At 29.8% G+C, this 23,798-nt stretch overlaps 1 protein-coding gene and 1 long non-coding RNA gene across 2 annotated transcripts in view; one reads left to right on the top strand and one right to left on the bottom strand.

The window, feature by feature from the left end:
- Window positions 1-4,689: 4,689 nt before the first annotated feature.
- Window positions 4,690-6,442, bottom strand: LOC113385300. Its single transcript, XR_003367984.1, has 2 exons — window positions 6,279-6,442; window positions 4,690-5,916 (listed from the first exon to the last, which is right to left on the bottom strand). It is a non-coding gene; the product is annotated as an uncharacterized LOC113385300 (long non-coding RNA).
- Window positions 6,443-6,662: 220 nt separating this feature from the next.
- The window catches only part of LOC113384923 (eIF-2-alpha kinase GCN2), a 635,046-nt gene continuing 617,910 nt past the window's right edge, over window positions 6,663-23,798 (top strand). Inside the window, exons 1-3 of the mRNA XM_026622699.1 lie at window positions 6,663-6,931; window positions 6,994-7,163; window positions 7,242-7,377. Coding sequence (XP_026478484.1) covers window positions 6,875-6,931; window positions 6,994-7,163; window positions 7,242-7,377 — 363 coding nt within the window. The 5' untranslated portion in view covers window positions 6,663-6,874. The remainder of the gene's footprint in view (window positions 6,932-6,993; window positions 7,164-7,241; window positions 7,378-23,798) is intronic.

The following is a 23,798-nucleotide window of genomic DNA, read 5'->3' as shown; positions in this document are numbered from 1 at the left end:
GGACTGATTAGGTTTGTGAGACGATCGGAAGAGCCGGTTGTTTGAAATTAGCATAAAAAAGCAAAATTATTACGTTTTTGGAAAAAAGATTTCTGAAAGATATCAATTAGGAGTCAAAATATTTGAAAGTTGTAAAAATTCATCAAAGTTTGATAAAACTTTATAGTCAAAATTTGTGTTAAAAGACGATTTTGTGATGTGATAAATCAAAATTTTATTTTCAAAAACGCCTGAACTGATTTCACAAATTAAAAAGACATTGAACTGAACTCGATAAATAGAAACGAGATATTCAAAATTTTCGAGTTTTTTTTTTAATTCTAAAATAAATCGATTATTTGAAAATTTTAGATATTTTAATTTTCTCAAAATTTTGAAACCAGTGGACTTGCCTTTTCGGAAAACTAATCATTTCTTTATATCACTAAAATACCACGAACAAAATATTTTTTGAGTCATTCCAATCGAATGATCTGTACTCTCAAAACCTTCATGACCACTTTTGCACCTTCTGCTCTCTGTATCTCCAAAAATGCTAAACCTGCCTGCATAAACAGTAGGCCTCTCAGTCAAAGCCAAGCGAATATTTTCTGAATCATTCATAGCGATTGATCCTTGCAAAGGACATTTAAACTATCTAAGAAGTAAACTTTGAAAATTAAAAATCTTGGTACGGAGTGGTTCAAAATAATGAAGACAAAATTTGTAATAATTAATCATTTTTTTATAAAAAATCTAATAATTTGATGTCAATGATCACTTTTTATCACCAAATGACACCTTTTTGGATCACCAAAAACGCTGACCATGCTCTCGCAAAATTTTCGATAGTTCTTATTTCGTCATACAAGTAAAAAGTATCTTGAATTATTCAAATCGGACGCTTCGTTTTTGAAAAATTGAATTATCATTTTTTTAACTCTTTGCTCCCTATTCCGAAACTGTCTTTGCAAAAAACTAATCAGCACGTTTTTCCGAATGCCAATTAGCAAAAAATTGTAACCGCATAAACACATGCATACATCCATTTTTTCTAAGGCATGTCAAAATGTTCAGGAGAACTTGAAGCGTAGAGATATATAAACAATTTTATTTACGATTTTTTAGGATTATTATAACTTAGCCGTCCTGGAGTTGATAATATGATACAATGCGGCACCCACGAATAATAAATTTGATTAGAAAACGCATTACGTTCTAGTTCATCGAAAATGATCTCTAAATTTACAAAAAAAAAAATATTTAGGATCTATCCTTAAAATGAATTGTCGTGTCATTTCATCGAGTTCAAAATTTTTACATTTTGAAAAATTTGCCGCCCCCTAAATTATGCCGCCCCCTAAATTATGCCGCCCTAGGCCCGGGTCTCACGGGCCTTTGGGGTAATCGGGCACTGTTTATATTAGAAATTCATGTTATTTGTTAATAAATATGTTTAAAAGATGAATTTGGTTATAATTCTTCTTCCCTAGAACCTAACTATATATTTCAAAATTAAGGCGGCAAACTCTTTCTGATTTTTTCATGGCAGTTGGCAATGGTTTGGTTTTGATACATGCAACGCGATCGAACTCGGAGCTCACTCGATTGTATTAATAATTATTATTTTAATACATAAATATAAGTTTAATATTTATATATATATATATATATATATATATATATATATAACATATTCTAATAAAATATAACTTAATTATATCAATGAATTTGCTTTTTAATATTTCCTAGTTATATATCGTTATGTCGCTTTAATCTAATATTCTACCATGGGGAGTTATCTCCGTACAACCCTGTTTTGGAAAGGACTACTATTTTTAGCGAAAAAAAGATGTCGCTACTAGTTTCAAAATGTGATGGTTTCAAATGTCAAAATTACTCGCTTAGATTTGCCATTCGCCATTTTGTATCAAAGTTTGTGGTTCGATGTTGTTTCTGTAATTAATTGTATTCAAGTAAGCATTTATGTGAAATTTAATATGGCAAAATGTAACCCACCAACTTGTGGTAACTTCAGAAATACTATAAAAATGCACTCTTTCCGGCTTTATGAAGTGAACAAATTAGAAATGTCAAATTATATTTCACAGAATAGTTCTCATGTCTATAATGACCATTACTCTGCAACTCCAGTGGAAAAGGTAATAATAATTCTGAATATTTTAATACCATTTGCTATTACGACTTGATATTATATTACAACATGTTATGTTTATTAGATGTTCTTGGGGATACAAATTGCAGCAGAATCTAGTGACTAAGGATAGGAGTGTCTTCATTCCAAGGGCATGTAAAATGTATGACACATCCATTATATGTTGAGGGAGTTAAGAAGGATAGACAAACAATGCAATAATTTAAGGTATAAATTGCAACAGAGTATAAAATGCTCAGAAATATTCTTAACATTCCAGCCAAAAGGACTGCTGCACTGTTCTATTGACACAATCGAATCATAAGAAATTCAAGATATTGTAGAATGCAACTTTTTTAATGATTGATTGGAAAGCAAAATAACTATCAAATGCAAAGTTAATGTTAAAGAAGCATGACTCATAAATGAATTTTAATTCTTGGAATTTAGTTTTCTATCAATTTTGATATCAATATATATATTTTATATCTGTAGGATTTAACTTTTTAAATTTGTTCATTATTTGTCATTTCTTCTAATTATACTATTCCATTATCTTTAGTATATACTCTATATACTACATACTTAGACTCTATACTTTTTTCTTCTCTTTTTAATATATTAATATTAGTCATTAAGAAATTAATATTAGTCAGTTCGTGTAAATTCATTATACTTATGAAAACTTTTACAATATTTCTGTGTAGTTGTTATATATTATTGATCATTCAATAATTCATATTGATTGTTCCTTGTAAATTTATCGTACCATTGTGAATACTTTTTTCAGTTACTTATAATTGTGAAATTATAATACTTATTATTATGTATATATTGATTATTGCATTTATAAAAATTTTAATTGTTATGTAAAAATGTTTGTGATATATTTGAAAATATATTTTGTACTTCGTATGTTTTTTTTTTCTCATTTCCAATATAAGAAATTATTTAGGTTTTCTTATTTTGAATTACGTATGCGAACCATATCTAGGAATAATACCAGCGGTTGATTTATATACTGAACAAGTGCTGCCTTCTTCAGATCGCTAAAAATATTAAAATGGCGGTAATGTCAAATGGCCTCAGATAGCGATCTATTTATGTTTACTTATCTATGTATTCTACAATGTTTGAACTCCTGTAAATTCATTAAATTTTTAATGTTCTATTTGGGATTAAATAACATTATATTTTAATCGTATTAAATTGCGAAGTTTTTGTTTGTGCCGAGTACAAACACAAAATGATAGTTTCAAACTCATCGGACATGGAACGCATTACTGACAGTCCGCAACAGTTTGGAATCCAAAATTTTGGATGGAACAGAAAAAAGTGTTCTGCGCATGCGCGGACAGTTCCGGACTGTCAGATTGGCTCGGATGGAACGAACCCATTGGTAGAGTGGCTTGGCACACTACGGTTAAAAGCTTGCCGACCCCTGTTCTATACTATACGTACAAATTTAGAAGTAATACCAGGGGTTAATTTAAATATTATACATGTGCTGCCATCTATTTTTAACTTCCCTTAGGGTAAGTTATTGTAATGGGCCGAAAATCGAAATTGAATTTTTTTACATTTCTCTACGTTTTGAAGGTTTCTGAACATTTTGGCATACTTCAGAAAAAATGGATGTGTGTCGTCCACGTTTTCCGTCGTACGGATCAATCGATTTGAATGGTTCAAAAATATATTGATAATGTGTTGATTAATTTTTGGCAAAGGCAGGTCCAGCAGTTACGGAGATAAAGAGCAAAGAGTGCAGAAAATAGAAATCGAGTTTTTGAGAGAACGGAGCATCCGATTTGAATGATCTAAAAAACATTCAATTAGTAATGATTGGGAGAAGTGGTTATTTGTTTTTGGCAAAGGCAGGCTCAGCCATTTCGAAGATACGGAGCTAAATCTACAAAAATGGCTGTTTTTGAGAGAACTACGCGTTCGATTTAATTGATTCAAAAAACTTTCTGATTGTCTTAACAAAATAATTGATTTTAGAACAAAAAAAATTGTTTTAACTTTTATCATTTTTTTTTTTTTTAATTTTTTTGTGTATCGAAAATATTTCAGATTTTATTTTTAATTCTGACTATAGTTCTAATATACTTTAAACAAATAATTTCAACTTTGCAATTCAGTTTATATAATTCTTATAAATATTAGACAATGTTACAAAATTTATAATAATCTATTTGTAAACATTCAGTATTTCTCGAACATCTCGTTACGGTACGGAAAGTTCCAGCAATTTGCCTTAAGGCACGATGCCACACAACCCACTAGTTAAAATTTGTATTTCAATCGAGGTAACGTCAAATCGCCAGACATAGCGATCTATTCATACTTGTTTATCTATGACTGGCACAACATGTGGATTATAGGAGTCATTAAATAACAAAAAATTACGATTGCCAGAAAACCCATACACACTGAAGTTGGCTCCGGTGTTGATCATAACCTGTCAAAATTTCAGCAGTGTTGCTTTCTGCAAATCATTTAGGGGAATATTTAGTGCAATTCTTCTACCACTACTGCGCATATGCTCGATCTCATTTTTTTCTTGTAGCGTTGTATCGTGTCATGTCCGCCATTTTCTGTTCAAGTAAGACCTTTATTCTGATTGTGCGTTTTTAATTTCATTTTGTTTGCAGTTATGCCTTTTCATTTCGTTTCTTTATGATTCTTTCATTTATTTCATTTCATTTTATATTGTTCTTTCCTCTGCGGTTACCATTTTAGTGCTATGCAATCAATTCGCTTGTGCACGTTTCTTCTTAAGTAAGGCTTTTATTATTATTTTTCTTACATTAACATATTTTATTATAATTCGTTCTGTTTCTTTTCATTTATATTTCTTACTGCGCTTTTTGAAATTAACAAATTTACTTCTTCATTAGGTTTGTTTTATTTGAGGGTTATTATCTCACTTTCTACATTAAGGTCTAGCTTAGGTTCCACTTTCTTTACCTTCTTTTCACATTTAGGTCTAGCTGCTTCCATATTATTTTGCTACTTTTTACATTTAGGTCTAGCTTAGTACTTTTTACATTTAGGTTCGTTACTAGCTTAGCTTCCATATTATTTAGATACTAATAGTTAGGTCTAGCTTAGGTTCCATATTATTTAAGTAGTTTTTACATTTAGGTTCGTTACTAGCTTAGGTTCCATATAAATTAGGTACTTTTAACATTTAGGTCTACCTTAGGTTCCATATTATTTAAGTCGTTTTTACATTTAGCTTCGTTACTACCTTAGCCATATTATTTAGGTATTTTTAACATTTAGGCCTAGCTTAGGTCCATATTATTTCAGTAGTTTTTACATTTAGGTTCGTTAATAGCTTAGCTTCCATATTATTTAGGTACTTTTTTACTTACGTTTACATTACTTTCTATTTTCATGCTCTAGCCTTTAGTTCATACTCATTTCACAATTTATACAATTTAGTCACTTTGCTCTTTATTCTCGATATCTATTTTATTTGTAATTTATCCAATAAACCAACATGGACTTTGCTTGTAGTGAATGCAAAACCACGTTTACAGCTCGTAGCTCTTTATATCGACACTTCAGGAGACAGCATGACAAAGAGCCACGAGCCATTTATCCTAATTCGTGTCAATTTTGTTATAAAATCTTTAAAACCATACATACTTTAGATAGACATGTACGCCGAGTCCATTGTAATATCCCTGCTCCTTCAACTACACAATCCTGTTCATCATCTTCCGAAGATTATACACATTTGTATTTATTTTGTATCATTCTTCTAATGTTTTCTATAACATAGGTCAAATTGTAAATAATATAATGTGTATATATTTCATTTTTAATAAAAATATTTATCGGAATAGATGTTTTTTTTAACTATGTTTGGTATTTTTTATGGCAATCATATTGTTAAAATTTGTATGAGATACACCTGATTATTTTAGAACATTCTAAATATCATTACTATATTTATATACAATTACTATATATGCGATATATGTGAGTTAGGTGTTGATATATATTTTAATAAAACGAAAGACTGAAAATATCACAATTTAATACATATCATATGTTTGACTTCATTTTATTATATGATTATAAATATATACACAAAATATAAATAAGTTGAGTTCTAATGAACAGAGCTTACATCAAGAACTTTGATGTTCATTTAATATTTAAGCGTGTAAATTCCTGGTCTTAATTCGATGAGAAATGTAAATAAAACTGACCATAAAGTTAAAACATAGAAAATAGTGTGAGTAACTACAATAACTAATCTAAAACACTCTTTAATGTTCTAATCAAACAAAATTTATCGTTTTTCGTAATAATATTCGCTAACAAAGAACATTTCACTGTGAAAGCAATTCTTTCATGGAGGTTATATGTGTTATTTTGACGTTTCATTTGCGAATGACAGTTTAGGTGTATTACACAGTGTCTTTCGTCTCTGAATGTTGGTAAGTCGTTTTTTTTATGACGTCTGTTGGGTTTCTTAGTACATGGCATATTTTTTGGGTTTTAACGGGGTGTGTGGATTATGAGATGAGGTTATGTTATGTTATGGCTTGCTTGAGAAAATGTCAGTTAATATCACAATAATGCTTATGTCTATGGCTTTCTGTATAGTGTCAATTAACATCAAATCACAATAAAAGAGTGAGGATTGAAAGTTTAATACAGTGCAAATAATTATTATTTATTAACTTTTCTTTGCTTCTGAATGAATGTAAAATTAATACAATGATGAACGATGACTGTTGCGATGAAAGACAGAAAAATGAACTTGATGCATTGAAAGTAAGCTTAGTATCCTATACTATTTCCAAGAATTCAATACTAATTCTCTTTTCTCTTTCTAGAGCATATTTGGTGATGACTTGATCAATTTGGCAAACGATGGTGATGGTGATGGTGATTTACCTTTGCATATATTGCTTAGATTGAGGCCCTTACAAAGCAGCTCAGGAAATACTGAGGCTTACGTCAAATTAAATTTACGAGTGGAGTGTTCAAAAAATTATCCAAATGAGTAATACTGACAGCTAGTTATTAATTTAAATTTTATTATATATTTGAATAATTCTATTTCTATTTTTGATTTGTTTAGAATACCACATTTATTTCTGGAAAACATACAAGGTTTATCTGATGCTAATGTATCGGAATTATTAAATGAATTGATAACGTTCAGTGAAAGCCACAAGGGAGATGAGATAATATTTCAACTGGCACAACATGCACAGGTAGTTATATTTTTTATTTGAAAGTATAGGGTCTGGCAGAAAATGGATTTTCAGTGTCCATTGTTTCTATATGGATAGAAGTAGCAAAGTGTATTGAAGCGTTGTGACTGCACTAATTGAAGTTTTAGTACTCATTATTATGTGAATGCATGTCAGGTTATTCTTTGAAGGTGTCTACATATAAGAGTACGTATAAAAACTTAAACTTTTAATAAAATTTGGGAATGGTACGGATGTTACAATGACATCGGCTCTTTAATTTCACATGTCACAGACCTTTGTGCAACCTAATGGTGAGATATGGCTTCAACAAGACAGAGCCATTTTTTACAGATCACAACAAATTAAATGTTTCCTAGACACATTATTTCACAACATAGTGAAATATCATATCTAGCACTGTTGTACGATCTAACGCCATTTGATTTTTTTCCATGGGTCATCCTGGCCACTAACTGTCCTCCAACCATCTATGTCCTAAAAGAAGCAATCAGAACATAAATTGCAACAAGGGACACAATTTAGAAGCTATTATTTTTTTACAAATAAACTTCAATATATTGATAACACTTTACAATACACAAACTTTTGATTAATATCATTTATTATTTATAGTTATTGGAAATCCATCCACTATTTCTGTCTGACCCTGTATTTTATTAGTTTTAACAAGATCTGTCAATGCATTAAAACTATATGGATTATGCAATTAGTTGTTATCATTAGTGTTAGAAGTATCGAGGCAAAAGATCGATATTGAGTACTTTGAAAAGTATCTAATCAAAATATCGATGCCAAAAAAATATCGTGGCAAAAGTATCGATAGTACTCAATATCGAATTTTGAGTACTTTTCATAAAAATCAAACATAAGTGCAAGAAAGATCTAAAACTCATTAAATATTATATCACAATATTAGAATGAATTCTATTGCTTGTAATCTGATGTGTTAAATCAAAAGACAAGTTATAATAGTTGATTATTTTTGATTAAAACAATATAATAGTCTGATACTATATTCAAAAAGCAATACTTTTTAAGTATTTTTAAGCACAATCATATTTTTAATATTTTTCAGTGCAAACAATTGCCACAAGAACCAAATATATTGAAATTGATAAATATTATTATTTGAAATAATTATATTTCGATTCTTTTTTACGCAAAATACTAATATATTGAAATTGATGAATATTATTATTTGAAATAATTATATTTCGATTTTTTTTACGCAAAATACTAATATATTGAAATTGATGAATATTATTATTTGAAATAATCATACTTCGATTGTTGAATATGTTTTTATAAAACATTTTGGTACTTTAAAAAGGCGTTTCATTTTACAAAAGAGTAATAAATAAACATCTTTATTTATTAGTGTGGTCATATCCATTTTGGGTTTTTGAGCAATAAATTCTGAGACTAATGACCCTTCGGGATCATTTTTTGTCACTTCTCTGAACAATTATGACCACCTAGAGAGACTATTGCATTGCATTCGGCAAAATGGTTGGTTTTCATAGTTGGTCGATAAGTGGTGTTCATAGATTACGCTGTCGATTCTTTTTGAGTACTATCGACGTAAAAGATCGATATTGGCAAATATATCGAGCTAAAAAATCGATACCAAAAGTACTCACTATCGACCGCAAAGTATCGATATTTACTCAGTACTCGATATTTCGTTCTAACACTAGTTATCATAGAATATATGTTAGGAGTGGGCTTATCATATTCGAAGGCAAATCTTTATGACTCTGCTTTAAGTTGAGTTAACTCCCCCGTTAACCACTTTGACCACTCTGGAATCTAATGCTCAACACAAATGTGTTCTATAGTGTGTTTTTTGTATATCTATGGATTTGTCAAACCACATGAAGTCGAGTCAAGTATTTCAAATTGTTTACAACTAATTAAAACACATTTGTTTATTTTATTAACCACTTAATGCTAGGTTTTTTTGTGAAGTGAGGTCAAAAAATAAGCAGTTTTTTTTGTTTTTATTTGACATATTAATATTGTAAAAATCTTGATATAAGGTCAAAACAACATAAAAATTAAAAAAAAAAAAAAACATTTTTTTAAAAAGTTAAATTTTTTTTTTTTTTTAAATTTAAAAAAACACCAAGATCATGCTGTTGAACAATTATATAAGAAATATCCACTTACAAGTACAAGTTCATAAGCTCTTCAAAAAGGCTAAAAATTATCGTTTTAGATAAAAAAAATTAAGATTATATATAACAAAAGAGGCGACAAGTACTCGCGATAGGAAAAATCGGAACAATTCTTAAGCGAGACAGCGTCGATCGAAGTGAAAACAGAATATTTGTATGTGGCGAGAGGCTTTCGGGCGCGAGCAAATCGGAACACATTCGGCGTGTGAGAGGGTCTCGTTCGAGATGCTTAAATGGTTAATACTATTTTATGCATTTCATTTGCATAAAAATCTTAAGTTGTAAGCCATAAGTGAGGATCTTGCGGCCAGGAAAAGCATAATGGGTCACGAGATGTTCATGGACCTAAAAGCTATATTCCTGCATCATTTCGAAAGGCGCTAGCTGTTAGGGTCGATCTTACGATGACGATTTTATAGTAAGGATCGAAGTAAACGGTTGACGGTGCAGTTTCTAGTAATCAAAGCCTTTGTATCAAAATTAGATTTCTCGCACGATACATGGGCTGTCACTAAAAATTGTAATGTTAAAACAGAAAAGATTTTCTTTATCATGCAGAAGAATTACTAGATTGGAGATTTTGTCGCTTTTTTATTTATTTGTCGTTTGATCTTCAATTTTGAATAAATTTATAACAAAATTAATCAAGATATCTATAATTCTGGAATTCTCAAACTATTTAAAACCATGTTTTCGGAACTCATGGGTATATTCAAACACATATTTAATGCTAATTATCAATAACATTTTTTAAATAACAAAATGGAGATCTTGAAAAATTTCAAATGTCAAATTTCAAATACTTCTTATGTTAACTTAGTTCATCAGCATTACTATTCGAGAGATAAATTTACACTTACATATTTTCTCACAATTAGATTACATTATATATATTATATTAATCATGAGGTAAAATATTCAGGTGGTACGTAAAGTATTAATGAAGAAGAAAAGTTGCTTGCGAATAATTTGTTGATCGTTTTTGTAAAAACCAACAATATAGAGCTTCTTCTAAGAGTTAATTTTTCGGTCTGTTCATCATTTTGCGATTTTCACTCCCACAAAATTCAATCGGCATTCTTTTTAGTAACGCTTATAGTGGATGTACCTACACCATACCTATCAGCTAACTTACGGCGGGTTTTGCCTTGTTTAATGATTCTATAATATTTATTTTATCTTTAAGGGATAACACCGCCATTTAAAAATTTATATATGCACGTCAGAACACACTAGTAAAATTGCAAACGAACTACATAAAGCTATAATGCCGCGCGGGCGAATTAATCGCGAATCCGTATAACCGAGGTCCGGATAATCGAGGTTCTACTGTATATTGAAATATGTGAGTTTGGTGTTGATATATTTTGGTGAGTTATTTAGAATCCGGCAGTAACACCAAGTAAAAAAAAACTAAAGTAGTTTTTGAAATACTTTATTTATCCATACGTTTCGGTCTTCATCGAGACCGTCATTCAGTGGAAAAAACTAAAAGATTTTATATGATGTAGGAGGAAAATATTATAAAGTTATAGAACTTATATATAAATACTTACAGAAATTAATTATACAAAAATACACTACACAAGTTTTGACTGGTTTCACCTATGTAGACGCAATTACAATCTAGGCAATTAAGCTTATAAACTAGATTACTTAAGATTCTTGGGGTAAATTTCGATTTTAATTTTGTAAAAAGAGTTGAAAAGGTGTTATCGGAAGTACAAACTACTCTAATATTATTTCTATTGAAAAGTTTTCACCACGGGTAATGTAATTCTTTTGAATGGTAAACTTATAGTTCCGACGTAGTTTTCAAGGTTTGGGTTTTCAACTGAATTATTGTGACGGTTTTGGAGATATAGGATTCTATTTTTTTTAAAAAAAACCTACATCCTTACCCCCCAAGATTGTACTGTCTTCCCAAAATCCATAAACCTGACTTACCTTTTCGCCCTGTTGTATCAAACATTAACTCACCACTTTATAAATTATCAAGATATACAAACAATTCCTTAACTCCTGTCACTAAACAATCCCCATTTCACATAAAAAATTCTTTCGAGTTTGTCGAAAAACTTAAACAAATTACAGTTTGAAATAATAATGTTTTAATTAGTTTAGACGTAGTATCATTGTTTACAAACGTTTCTTTAGACCTTATCCTTGAATCCATAACTAAAAAATGGCATGATATATCCTTCCATACCACAATTTCCCTACACTGGTTTCGAGAAACAATAAAATTTTTAATTTCTAACTTATATTTTGAGTTCAATAGTAAATTTTATTTCCAAACATTTGGTACACCAATGGGATGTCCAGCCTCCCCACCTTTAGCTGAAATAGCCCTTCAACGCATAGAATCCACAATTTTAAATTCCTACAACAAACAAATTTTTTACTACTGATATGTTGATGACATCATAACATGCATCCCAAACAGTGACATAGCAACTCTTGTGAATTCTTTTAATGCCTACAACCAACACCTACAATTCACCTCTGAATTAGACAATAATAAATCTATCAGTTTCTTAGATGACCAACTCTTTCGCGAAAATAATAATATAATGACTGATTGGTATCACAAACCAACATACTCAGGCCGTTATCTTAATTACCACTCTTACCACTCCCTCTCCATCAAAATAGACACAATCGTAAACTTAATAGACCACGCATTATTATTATCACACAGTAAATCTTTAAGAAAGAATCTCTCTCTCATTTCACAAATCCTAACCAAAAACTCCTACCCGCAACACCTCATCCAATCCATAACAAAAAATAGATTCCTATATCTCTAAAACCGTCACAATAATTCAATTGAAAACCCAAACCTTGAAAACTACGTTGGAACTATAAGTTTACCATTCATTAAATAATTACATTACCCGTGGAGAAAACTTTTCAATAAAAATAATATTAGAGTAGTTTGTACATCCGATAACACTTTTTCAACTCTTTTTACCAAATTAAAATCGAAATTTAACCCAAGAATCTTAAGTAATCTAGTTTATAAGCTTAATTGCCTAGATTGTAATTGCGTCTACATAGGTGAAACCAGTCAAAACTTGCACAAAGGAACATCACAACACAAAAACAACTCTAAAAATAAGAACCAGAATAAAACACAATTAACGGATAACATTAATCAGCTCAAACATAACATTTATTTTTCCAATCCCACGATTTTACATTTCGAAAATAATTTATTTAAAAGACGATTTAGCGAAGGATGCCTAATATCTTTACACAACGAGACGCCCATAAATAAAATATTGGATAACAATTCGCTTTGCAATGACTATAAAATAATCCTTGACCATTTTAAAAACATCACCATATCTGAATGAAGCGTGTATTTTATTATTTTACTAAAAACATATGTTTGCCAGTTTTTTTACATTTTCACAAAATTTGTAAACACAATTCATTCAGTATTTAGAGTAGATTCAGTCAATCTGTACACACTAAAATGTAACCAAAAATTGTCAAAAAAATAATTAATTTAAATGTTCCAGTTATTAATAGCTTGGTTTATCACAGTGTAATAGTGTAGTGTATTTTTGTGTAATTAATTTCTGTAAGTATTTATATATAAGTTCTATAACTTTATAATATTTTCCTCCTACATCATATAAAATCTTTTAGTTTTTTCCACTGAATGACGGTCTCGATGAAGACCGAAACGTATGGATAAATAAAGTATTTCAAAAACTACTTTAGTTTTTTTTACTTGGTGTTACTGCCCGATTTTAAATAACTCATCAATATATATATATATATATATATATATATATATATATATATAAATATATTTCAAAGTAACTAGCAGCCCATTCGTCGAAATAAAAAAGTAATAAAGTATTTAAAAACTTTTATTTATACGTTTCGACACCAAGTGCGTGTCATCATTCAGCAACACTACGACAAAAGCATTACAGTCGAGTCGTTTGCTTGATATGGGCGTGTTTCATGCGTCATAATGTTACAGTTCAAAACTTTTTTTGAAATGTTTTTAATTTTGTAGTTATTCATTATTTTTCGAAAAAAAATGTCCTTTTCTAATATGTTACAAGTTTAATTTTTAAAAAATAATATTTTTTTTGCGTGTTTTTGTACTGGTATTGCTGAATGATGACACGCATCTGGTGCCGAAACGTATAAATAAAAGTTTTTAAATACTTTATTACTTTTTTATTTCGACGAATGGGCTGCTAGTTACTTTGAAATATGTTTCAACGTCGAAAAAACTATCAATATATATATATATATATATATATATATATATATATATATATATATATATATTGTATGATTCTGAATTTGATGTTGACATATGTATTAATAAAGCCTAGTAATCGGGCATAACATCAATAAAAAACATAAATTTCTTTCAAAAATTTATTTATAATCCATACGTTTCGGCTATAATCCTAGCCTTCATTCAGTGGAAACTAAAAATAAAATTAAAAACTAAAACAATTGAATTGGAGTGAAAAGAAAAAATAAAATAGTACATAGTACTTACAATTAGTCAATCTTAGTGTTAAATTGGAAAATTTTAATAATCCGTGGTATTAGGATATGGTTATGCACTACACTATGTATTATGAACATTAAACTTATAATTACACAATATTTTCACAAAATAATAATTTAAAAATCACAATTGGATAATGTTTTGTTCGTAGATTAGTTGAATATATAATGGAGAAAGGACTTTTTAAAAAATATTTTTTACCATAATTCTATACATGTGTGGAACGAATTGCGAATCCTTTGAGCGTCGTTTTTATTGTTTTGTGAGAAATTTGGAAATACTATCTAAATAAAAGAGATTTGTGTCGCACAGCGTGTTAAGTTCATTCCGTTTATTTATTATTTTATTGCTGTAAATAGTTAGAAAAGATCCTTGTATATAAAGATCGTCGTTTGAATAAATTTTGTTTGAATTGTAATACAGTCGGTTTAGAAAAGTCCATATTGTGTTTTAAAGTATAAATATGCTCTGCAATCATAGTTTTAAATTGCCTTTGATATTTTTAATTGTTTTTATTTTGCTGTAAACGTTTCATTAAGTTTTGGCATGTTTCTCCTATATAAATTAAATTACAATTTAGACAATTAATTTTATAGACGAGATTTCTAAGTCGTTCAATATTAAAAGGTGTTTTTGTTTTGGTAAAAATAGTACTAGTCGTTGTACTAAAATTGTTTACATGTCGGAGTCCCGATTTATAAGTTTTTTCCAAGGAACATATAATTCTTCAATGTATGGCAAACATATCACACCAGAAAGAGTTTCTGTGTCAGGTAAATCGTTTTGTACTGTGGAATTGTTCATTTTATTCAAAAGGTATGTTCGTCTGTTACTGGTTACGGAGTTTATAAGTTATAAGGGATAGGAGTTATCTGTTAGAATTTTTGTAATTAATTTGATGTTGTTGTCCCAAAATGTTTTGTCCGGTAGAAGTATTGCGTGGTCCGTTAGATTTATTATAGTACCTATTTTCATTTTGAGTGGATGATAAGAAAAGTAATTAAGATAGCGTCCGGAGTTAGTTGGTTTTTGGTACCAATTTGTTATTAGTTTGTTATCTGTAGTACGTATAAGTTTTATGTCTAAGAAACTTATCGAGTTCATTGTCTCCAATTCCACTGTAAATTTTAATTTTTTATTGACGTTATTAAATTGATCGATTATCATAGTGACATCATCACTAGGGATACAAGTGATAATGTCATCTACATAACGGTAATAAAAAATATGTTTATTGTAATTTTTAAAAATTGTATTTTCAAGGAGTTGTAAGGATATTTCTGCTAGAGATGGACTTGCTGGGGACCCCATTGGCGCCCCAAAAATTTGATAATAGAAAGAGCCATTGAATTCAAAATAAGTGTTAGAGACAATGAACTTGACGATTTCCCTGAACCAGTGTAAAGATAAAGAAGTCAACGGGAAAATTTCATTCCATCGGATTGTTATTGCGTCTAAAATAAGGTCTAGGGGTACATTAGTAAAAAGTGAGACTACGTCTAAGCTAATTAGTTTGTAGTTGTCTGGTATATAATTTATCTTGTGTTTTAAGTCAGTGACGAGTTCATAAGAATTTTTTATGTAGTGTGGTGATTGTTTTGTTATTGTAGTTATAATGTTACTTATGCATTTTGAGAGTTTATATAGAGGGGTGTTAATGTCTGAAACTATTGGTCTAATAATTTCGGATAAATTGACAAGTACATTGGGTGTGCCCCAAGGATCAATTTTAGGGCCTCTCTTATTTCTCATATATATTAATGATTTACCCCATTGTACAAATCTTTGTGATTTTATTCTTTTTGCGGATGATACCAGCGTTATTATCAAGGGCAAATCTCTTAATGAATTACAACATAAATTAAGCGTGGTTATGTCAGAAATAACGAAATGGTTTTGTGAAAATAATCTAGTCCTCAATAATGACAAGACCCAAATCATATCTTTTTGTACAAAAAAATCGTTTATCCAATAATATTACTTCTTTAACCATAAATAATTCAGCATATAATTTTTCGCAAGTATCAAAGTTTTTTGGTATCCATATTAATAATAATTTAAAGTGGTCTGATCATATCTCTATCTCACTATCACCAACTTTATCTAGAACGTGTTTCATGTTGCGCACCCTAAAACACAAACTAAGCTTCAGAAAAGAGCTATTCGAATAATTTTTTCCTTGCCCAGTAAAGCTTCCCGCAGACCCATATTTAAAAAACACAATATTCTAACTGTCCCATGCATTTTTCTGCTGGTAACATTATCTTTCATCAAAAACAATTCGAAACTTTTTGATATGGCTTTATCCTCCTCAAACTACAACACTAGACACAAACTTATTAAGGCGCGCACATATAAATTAGCCTGCTTTTTCAATACGATCGACGGTCTAGGTATTTAGCTTATGAATAAACTTCCACTCAATATCCGAAACTTAGACAGCAAAAAATTTTATGCTTTCCTAGTTAAACTTTTTAAAGAATTAGCTTTTTATGACATGACTGAATTTTCTCAATTTGATTTCAATAACTATTTTCTTGCATAATCCTTATCCTTTATCTATGTAGTCTGACCATTTGATCGCCTGTACAACCATATATATTTTTTTTAAATTTTTTTTATTGCTATTTTATTAATTTAACATTTTTACGGTTTTAAATGAGTATAACTTTCAACCTTGTGCAAGAATTTTGAGCTTGACTGGTGATCAAATTGACTTTAATATGATGAACATGATGATGAACATTGTATTTAATGTTTGAATGCTTTTTTTCAGCTCTTTTTTCAGAAGCGAAATTCGTGCAGCTACTATGATTATTATAAAATTACTATTCTTTTAATATTAACTATGAATAAGCTTGACAAGAGCCTGAAATAATATCTATTATTATTGATTACGGCTTGCTTATGAATAAACAAATAAACTAGTGGGGTGGGTGGCATCGTGCCTTAAGGCAAATTGCTGGAACTTCCCGTACCGTAACGAAATGTTCGAGGAATATTGAATGTTTTCAAATAGATTATTATAAATATTGTAACATTGTCTAATATTTATAAGAATTATATAAACTGAATTGCAGAGTTGAAATTATGTTTAAAGTATATTAGAACTATAGTCAGAATTAAAAATAAAATCAGAATTATTATTTTCGATATACAAAAAATTAAAAAAAAAAAAAATTGAAACAATTTTTTTTTCCAAAATCAATTATTTTGTTAAGACAAGCAGAAAGTTCTTTAAATCAATTGAATCTGACGCTTAGTTCTCTCAAAAACTGCCATTTTTTGTACATTTAGCTCTCTATCTGCGAAATGGCTGGGCCTACCTTTGCGAAAAACATATAACAATAACCCCTTCTCCCAATCATTACTAATTGAATGTTTTTTAGATCATTCAAATCGGAAGCTCCGTTCTCTCAAAAACTCGATTTCTATTTTCTGCACTCTTTGCTCGTTATCTCCGTACCTGCTGGACCTGCCTCTACCGAAAACTAATCAGCACATCTATCAATAGGAATCATATGTTTTTTGAACCATTCAAATCGGTTGATCCGTACGCCCGAAAACGTGGGCGAAAATTTGTATCAATCCATACATACACACACACACACATCCATTTTTTCTGAAGTATGCTAAAATATTCAGAAACCTTCAAAACGTCGAGAAATGTAAAAATATTCAATTCCAATTTTCGGCCCATTACAATAACTTACCCTACGGGAAGTTAATAAATAAATAAATAAAAGGTAAATTATTTTTGTGGATTTTGGGAAGGCCATGAAGTCTGGGGAAATTACTTACTTGTTTGTTTGCTGTAAGTTTGTCTAAATATTTATGGCACGTACGGTTTATGTAGTCAGTTGGATCGTTATTGGTATATTTGTAAGTATTAGTGTCAAGTAATAATTCAGATATTTTATTTATATAGTCTTGCTTGTCTGTGATAACGGTGATGTTGCCTTTATCCGCTTTAGACCACTATATCTGGATGATTTTTGAGATATATTTTGCAAGCTTTAAGGTCTCTAAGAATATTATCGTAAGTTGTATTTTTGGTATTAAAGGAATTAATATGTAAGACGAATTTTTACAAAAAAGATTTTTAGTGTGAATTTTAGTTTTCGGATCTTTCATTTGTTGTAAACCATACTCTAAATTACTGAGCAATTTAATAAAGTTAAAATTACGGCAAGTAGCAGGAACTGAAGAATTAGGTCCTAAAGCGAATATGTACAATAGTCTGTCTGGTATGTCGATAGAAAAATAATTTTTTAACCATTTATCAATAATATTTTTATCTAAAACTAGCTGACCCGGCAAACGTTGTTTTGCTAAGTATGGTATTTCTAAACAATTTCTAGAGTTTAAAAAAAGAATACTTTATTTTAGGAGTGTAAGGATGTGTTGTTTGAATGGTACAGACAATGAGGTATTATAAACACAATAAGCCCCAAAGTCTATTTGTATAATAATGAATTATGTAATTCATAATAACAATATTTGTTTGTCCATATCTTGTTATTAAAATCAAACTGGAAGTTTTATACACTTTCTATAAAAATATGGTATAATTCAATCCAAGTCTTTTTTTAGTCTTTAGCCACGGTCAATGTTCAGTTGGTCATTTTTGCCCCACACAGATGTTTAGATGTTAAGTTTTCAAAGTGGTTATATAAAGACTGTTGAATCCCACTCAAAATCAACATTACATTTTATGAGACAATTAAATGGCGTATAGTTACAATTTATAATATGGTCTCGTGAACTACATCACAGTGCTTACAACCCAAAAAACTAACAACAAAAGGAAATACTTTCGTTACAGATTTTCAAAGACTACCGTTTATCTCGTGATAGCAAAGTCATAAGTATAAAGGTTATAGCTGGTAATACATTTTTTCTCTCTACTTTCTTTTATTGTTGTTGAACGATGCTAAATTTTACTGGTTTTTGGGATATTGGTGGTGGACTTTATTAACCCCGGATCTTCATATATTACTATTCATTCTTCGATAAATTCATAGAAAATTTTTCCAGTTTATTCTTCAAAATTAGTGGAAAGTAACCATTAGTGAATTATATTCTACATTGCATTATCCAATGATTGCTGAAGTTTTTCATCTTTTTCAATTTGTAGAGTGATTTAATGAAACATGAACGATATGTGACTGTGTCTAAATTGCATGGATTTGGACATATCGTTTGGAAGGAATTCCTTCAAAATTGTAGGACATCAGTGAATCATTTTTCTGCTATACTTGTTCTTGTACCGGAATTGTTCATATATTTAATTGAATGCGAGCATTACTATCAATAAAATATTTTATTCCAGAGAACTTGTAATTTTGTGCATTGACATTTTTGCAAGTATGTGTTTCAAAGCTATATTATCAACCGAATCTTCTTATTAAAGTTGTGGTCTGTTATTCGACAAAATGTCCCTTTTGATCGATTCCAAATTTAGGTTTTTAATTTAAATAATCTAAATAAAATAATAATATAATCTAGAAAATATTTTATAAATACTAATGAATATAAAATTATGCAACTAAGACTGAGCCCAATCTGTACTGCCATTTTAATGTTTTACCCCGGATTGCTATATAGCTATATAAAATGGACATTTCTTCTTTATAAATTTGCTTGAACATATGTACATTTTCAACATGAGTACATATTATGATAAATTTCAATGTGTTTATTTTGATTTTCTTTTTTTGCAACCGTGTATCCAAATTAGTGGCATCTTTGTTATCACCATAACTTGTATGTAATATGCTTGGGAAGTAATTGAAAAAGACCCGATCAATAACAGCATTAGTATCTGAACAAGATAAGGAAAAATCTGTGAAAAATTTATTATTACCATGTGGAATATGCCTAACTATTTTAATTTTTTCATTGCAAATTGAAATGCTGGAAAAAATTCTTTCTATGCATTAGAAGGCTTATTTGGATGATGAAATCATGTAATCTAATGCAAGGTCGTACTTCTGATACCTTCCATTATTCTGTGTCAAACCCTAAAAATATAAATGTCATGGACCATATAACTACAAAACTCATTCTAGTATTGTAATGAAAAATTTGTATTGTAAATAGTGTGTACAAATTGACTAACGTCTAAAAACTGAATGAATTGTGTTTACAATTTTTTGAGAAAGTGTAAAAAAGACCGGCAGACATATGTTTTTTGTAAAATAATAAAATAATAAAAATACACGCTTCATTCAGATATGGTGGTGTTTTTGAAAATAGTCGAGAGTTATTTTATAGTCATTGCAAAGCGAATTGTTGTCAGTTCTTAAATTTATGGCTGTATCCTTGTGTAAAGATATCCTACACGATCCTACATTTCGAAAATAATTTATTTAAAAGACGATTTAGCGAAGGTTGCTTAATATCTTTACAAAAGAATGTAAGCAAAAATTGTCTAAAAAATTAATTAGTTTAAATGTTCCAATTATTAATAGCCTGGTTTATCACAGTGTAATAGTGTAGTGTATTTTTGTATAATTAATTCTGTAAGTACTTATATATAAGTTATAACTTTATATTATTGCCTCCTACATCATATAAAATCTTTTAGTTTTCCACTGAATGACGGTCTCGATGAAGACCGAAACGTATGGATAAATAAAGTATTTAAAAACTACTTTAGTTTTTTTTTCTTTACTTGGTGTTACTGCCCGATTCTAAATAACTCATCAATATATATATATATATATATATATATATATATATATATATATATATATATATATGTAGCGGCCTGTCAACACGCATCGAATTTTTACTGGACAGATAGGCTCATCATAGTGACAGCACTGAGGAAACAAAATAGTGCAAGTGTCAGTTCGGATCTCCCCATTGTTTCTCCCCAGTCTCATTGCTAAAATTATAATTCTCAAAACTTTTTCTTTTCATTTTAAGTAAACAAATACTTACTACAATTTTGGTGACCCCGACGTGATCTGAACACGCATGAAAAGGTAAGAAGATCAAGACACATTTAGAAGTAACAAAAAATAAATTGAAGTCTCATGAATTATTAAGAAAAGAATTTTTAAAATATAAATAATTAATATAAATGGCTCACAACTGCCATAACTCGAAGAACATTCTAATCATACAATTGAGACTCCGACCACGCACATCGAGATCAACAACAACACGTGCTCAATAAATCACTTATTATCCTGGTAAATAAGTCGATTATAAGCACAACGGCAGCGGACAGGGAGCACCAACAAACAACATGGCAATCGCCATACGAAACGGCCACAAGCAATCAAACAATGCACCAAGCAAACACGGCAACCGCCATTCAAAACGGCCTCAAGCAAGCAACCAACTCACCAAGCAAACATGGCAACCGCCAGCAAAAACGGCCACGGCCACAAACAAACAAAAATTAATCACACAATAAAAATAGGAAAAATTAAATTAAAAAAAAAAAAACAAAAAAATCTCAACCAAAAAATTTACAAGAAAATTCAAGATGGCATTCAGAGATGCAAAACAATCTTTTCATTGGGGCGGAGTGAGCTGTAGCGGCCTGTCAACACGCATCGCATTTCTACTGGACAGATAGGCTCATCATAGTGACAGCACGGAGGAAACAAAATAGTGCAAGTGTCAGTTCGGATCTCTCTATTGTTTCTCCCCAGTCTCATTGCCAAAATTATAATTCTCAAAACCTTTCCTTTCTCATTTTGAATAAACTAATACTAACTATATTTTATAAATGTGTTGTCAATACTAATCATACATAAAATAAAGCAAATATAAAACATAATATATCGTGGAATTTATTATGTCTACAATTTGGATCATTGTCTCTACAATTTTGGTATTACATATGGACCACGGCTTTCCATATATATATATATATATATATATATATATATATATATATATATATATATATATATTAGAGTGGGCCAATTTTTTGCATATTGAGGCACCCCGCTAATTTAACTTTTTACATCATTTGAAACAATATTGTAAAAAAAAGCATAACCCGCAAATGAATTTAAAGTCAGCGAAAAATTTCAAACATTTTTTAATTTAAAGTAAAAATTGAAAAATCTCATGAAAAATATATTATGACATATATCGAGTTATACATCATTTTATTCGTAATTTTATTCTGCATCTTTCGTACGAACAAAGTTTTTTTGTATCTTTTACGGTTTAGACAGTATAAGGCAATCTGTGTAGTTGTTAACTTGTCAAAATGCAAAGTGCGGATAGGTTAGAGCAACACTCCTCACGATTCGATATTTCTCTAAAGAAAACATATAAACTATTATACATCATTAGAAAGGTCTCAAAATTCTTAGTTCTTTTTCCATACATCACAACTTCGAATTTTGCACGGTGTAGCCTACAGGCGAGTTGCCGTCGTGAAAATTTGGAAAAATCGGAAAATCTAGAGAAAATTATATGAACACACCTAACCATTTATATACCATTTTATTCGTAATTTTATTCTGCATCTTTCGTACGAACAAAGTTTTTTTGTATCTTTTACGGTTTAGACAGTATAAGGCAATCTGTGTAGTTGTTAACTTGTCAAAATGCAAAGTGCGGATAGGTTAGAGCAACACTCCTCACGATTCGATATTTCTCTAAAGAAAACATATAAACTATTATACATCATTAGAAAGGTCTCAAAATTCTTAGTTCTTTTTCCATACATCACAACTTCGAATTTTGCACGGTGTAGCCTACAGGCGAGTTGCCGTCGTGAAAATTTGGAAAAATCGGAAAATCTAGAGAAAATTATATGAACACACCTAACCATTTATATACCATTTATTCGTAATTTTATTCTGCATCTTTCGTACGAACAAAGTTTTTTTGTATCTTTTACGGTTTAGACAGTATAGAGCAATCTGTGTGATTTACTACATTATCGCGGCTGCTGGCACCAGACATTTGCACTTTGAAATGCAAAGTGCGGATAGGTTAGAGCAACACTCCTCACGATTCGATATTTCTCTAAAGAAAACATATAAACTATTATACATCATTAGAAAGGTCTTAAAATTCTTAGTTCTTTTTCCATATATCACAACTTCGAATTTTGCACGGTGTGGCCTACAGGCGAGTTGCCGTTATGAAAATCGGAAAATCTAGAGAAAATTATATGAACACACCTAACCATTTATATACCATTTTATTCGTAATTTTATTCTGCATGTTTCGTACGAACAAAGTTTTTTTGTATCTTTTACGGTTTAGACAGTATAAGGCAATCTGTGTAGTTGTTAACTTGTCAAAATGCAAAGTGCGGATAGGTTAGAGCAACACTCCTCACGATTCGATATTTCTCTAAAGAAAACATATAAACTATTATACATCGTTAGAAAGGTCTCAAAATTCTTAGTTTTTTCCCATACATCGCAACTTCGAATTCCGAACGGTGTGGCCTACAGGCGAGTGCCGTCGTGAAAATTTGGAAAAATCGGAAAATCTAGAGAAAATTATTGAACACACCTAACCATTTATATACCATTTATTCGTAATTTTATTCTGCATCTTTCGTACGAACAAAGTTTTTTTGTATCTTTTACGGTTTAAGAGAAAATCGAGGAAAACTGGTTTGAACATTTATTGTAAAATTAGAAAATTTAAACATTTATTGTAAAATTAGAAATTTAAACAAATAATTATAAAAAATAATA

The sequence above is a fragment of the Ctenocephalides felis genome, unplaced genomic scaffold, assembly GCF_003426905.1.
Source record: "Ctenocephalides felis isolate EL2017-DRISC unplaced genomic scaffold, ASM342690v1 CF-g0.4_SCAFFOLD_03571, whole genome shotgun sequence".
In the NCBI taxonomy this organism is placed as follows: domain Eukaryota; kingdom Metazoa; phylum Arthropoda; class Insecta; order Siphonaptera; family Pulicidae; genus Ctenocephalides; species Ctenocephalides felis.
Note: the sequence above shows the minus strand (reverse complement) of the source record. Positions and strands in the feature narration are given on the sequence as shown.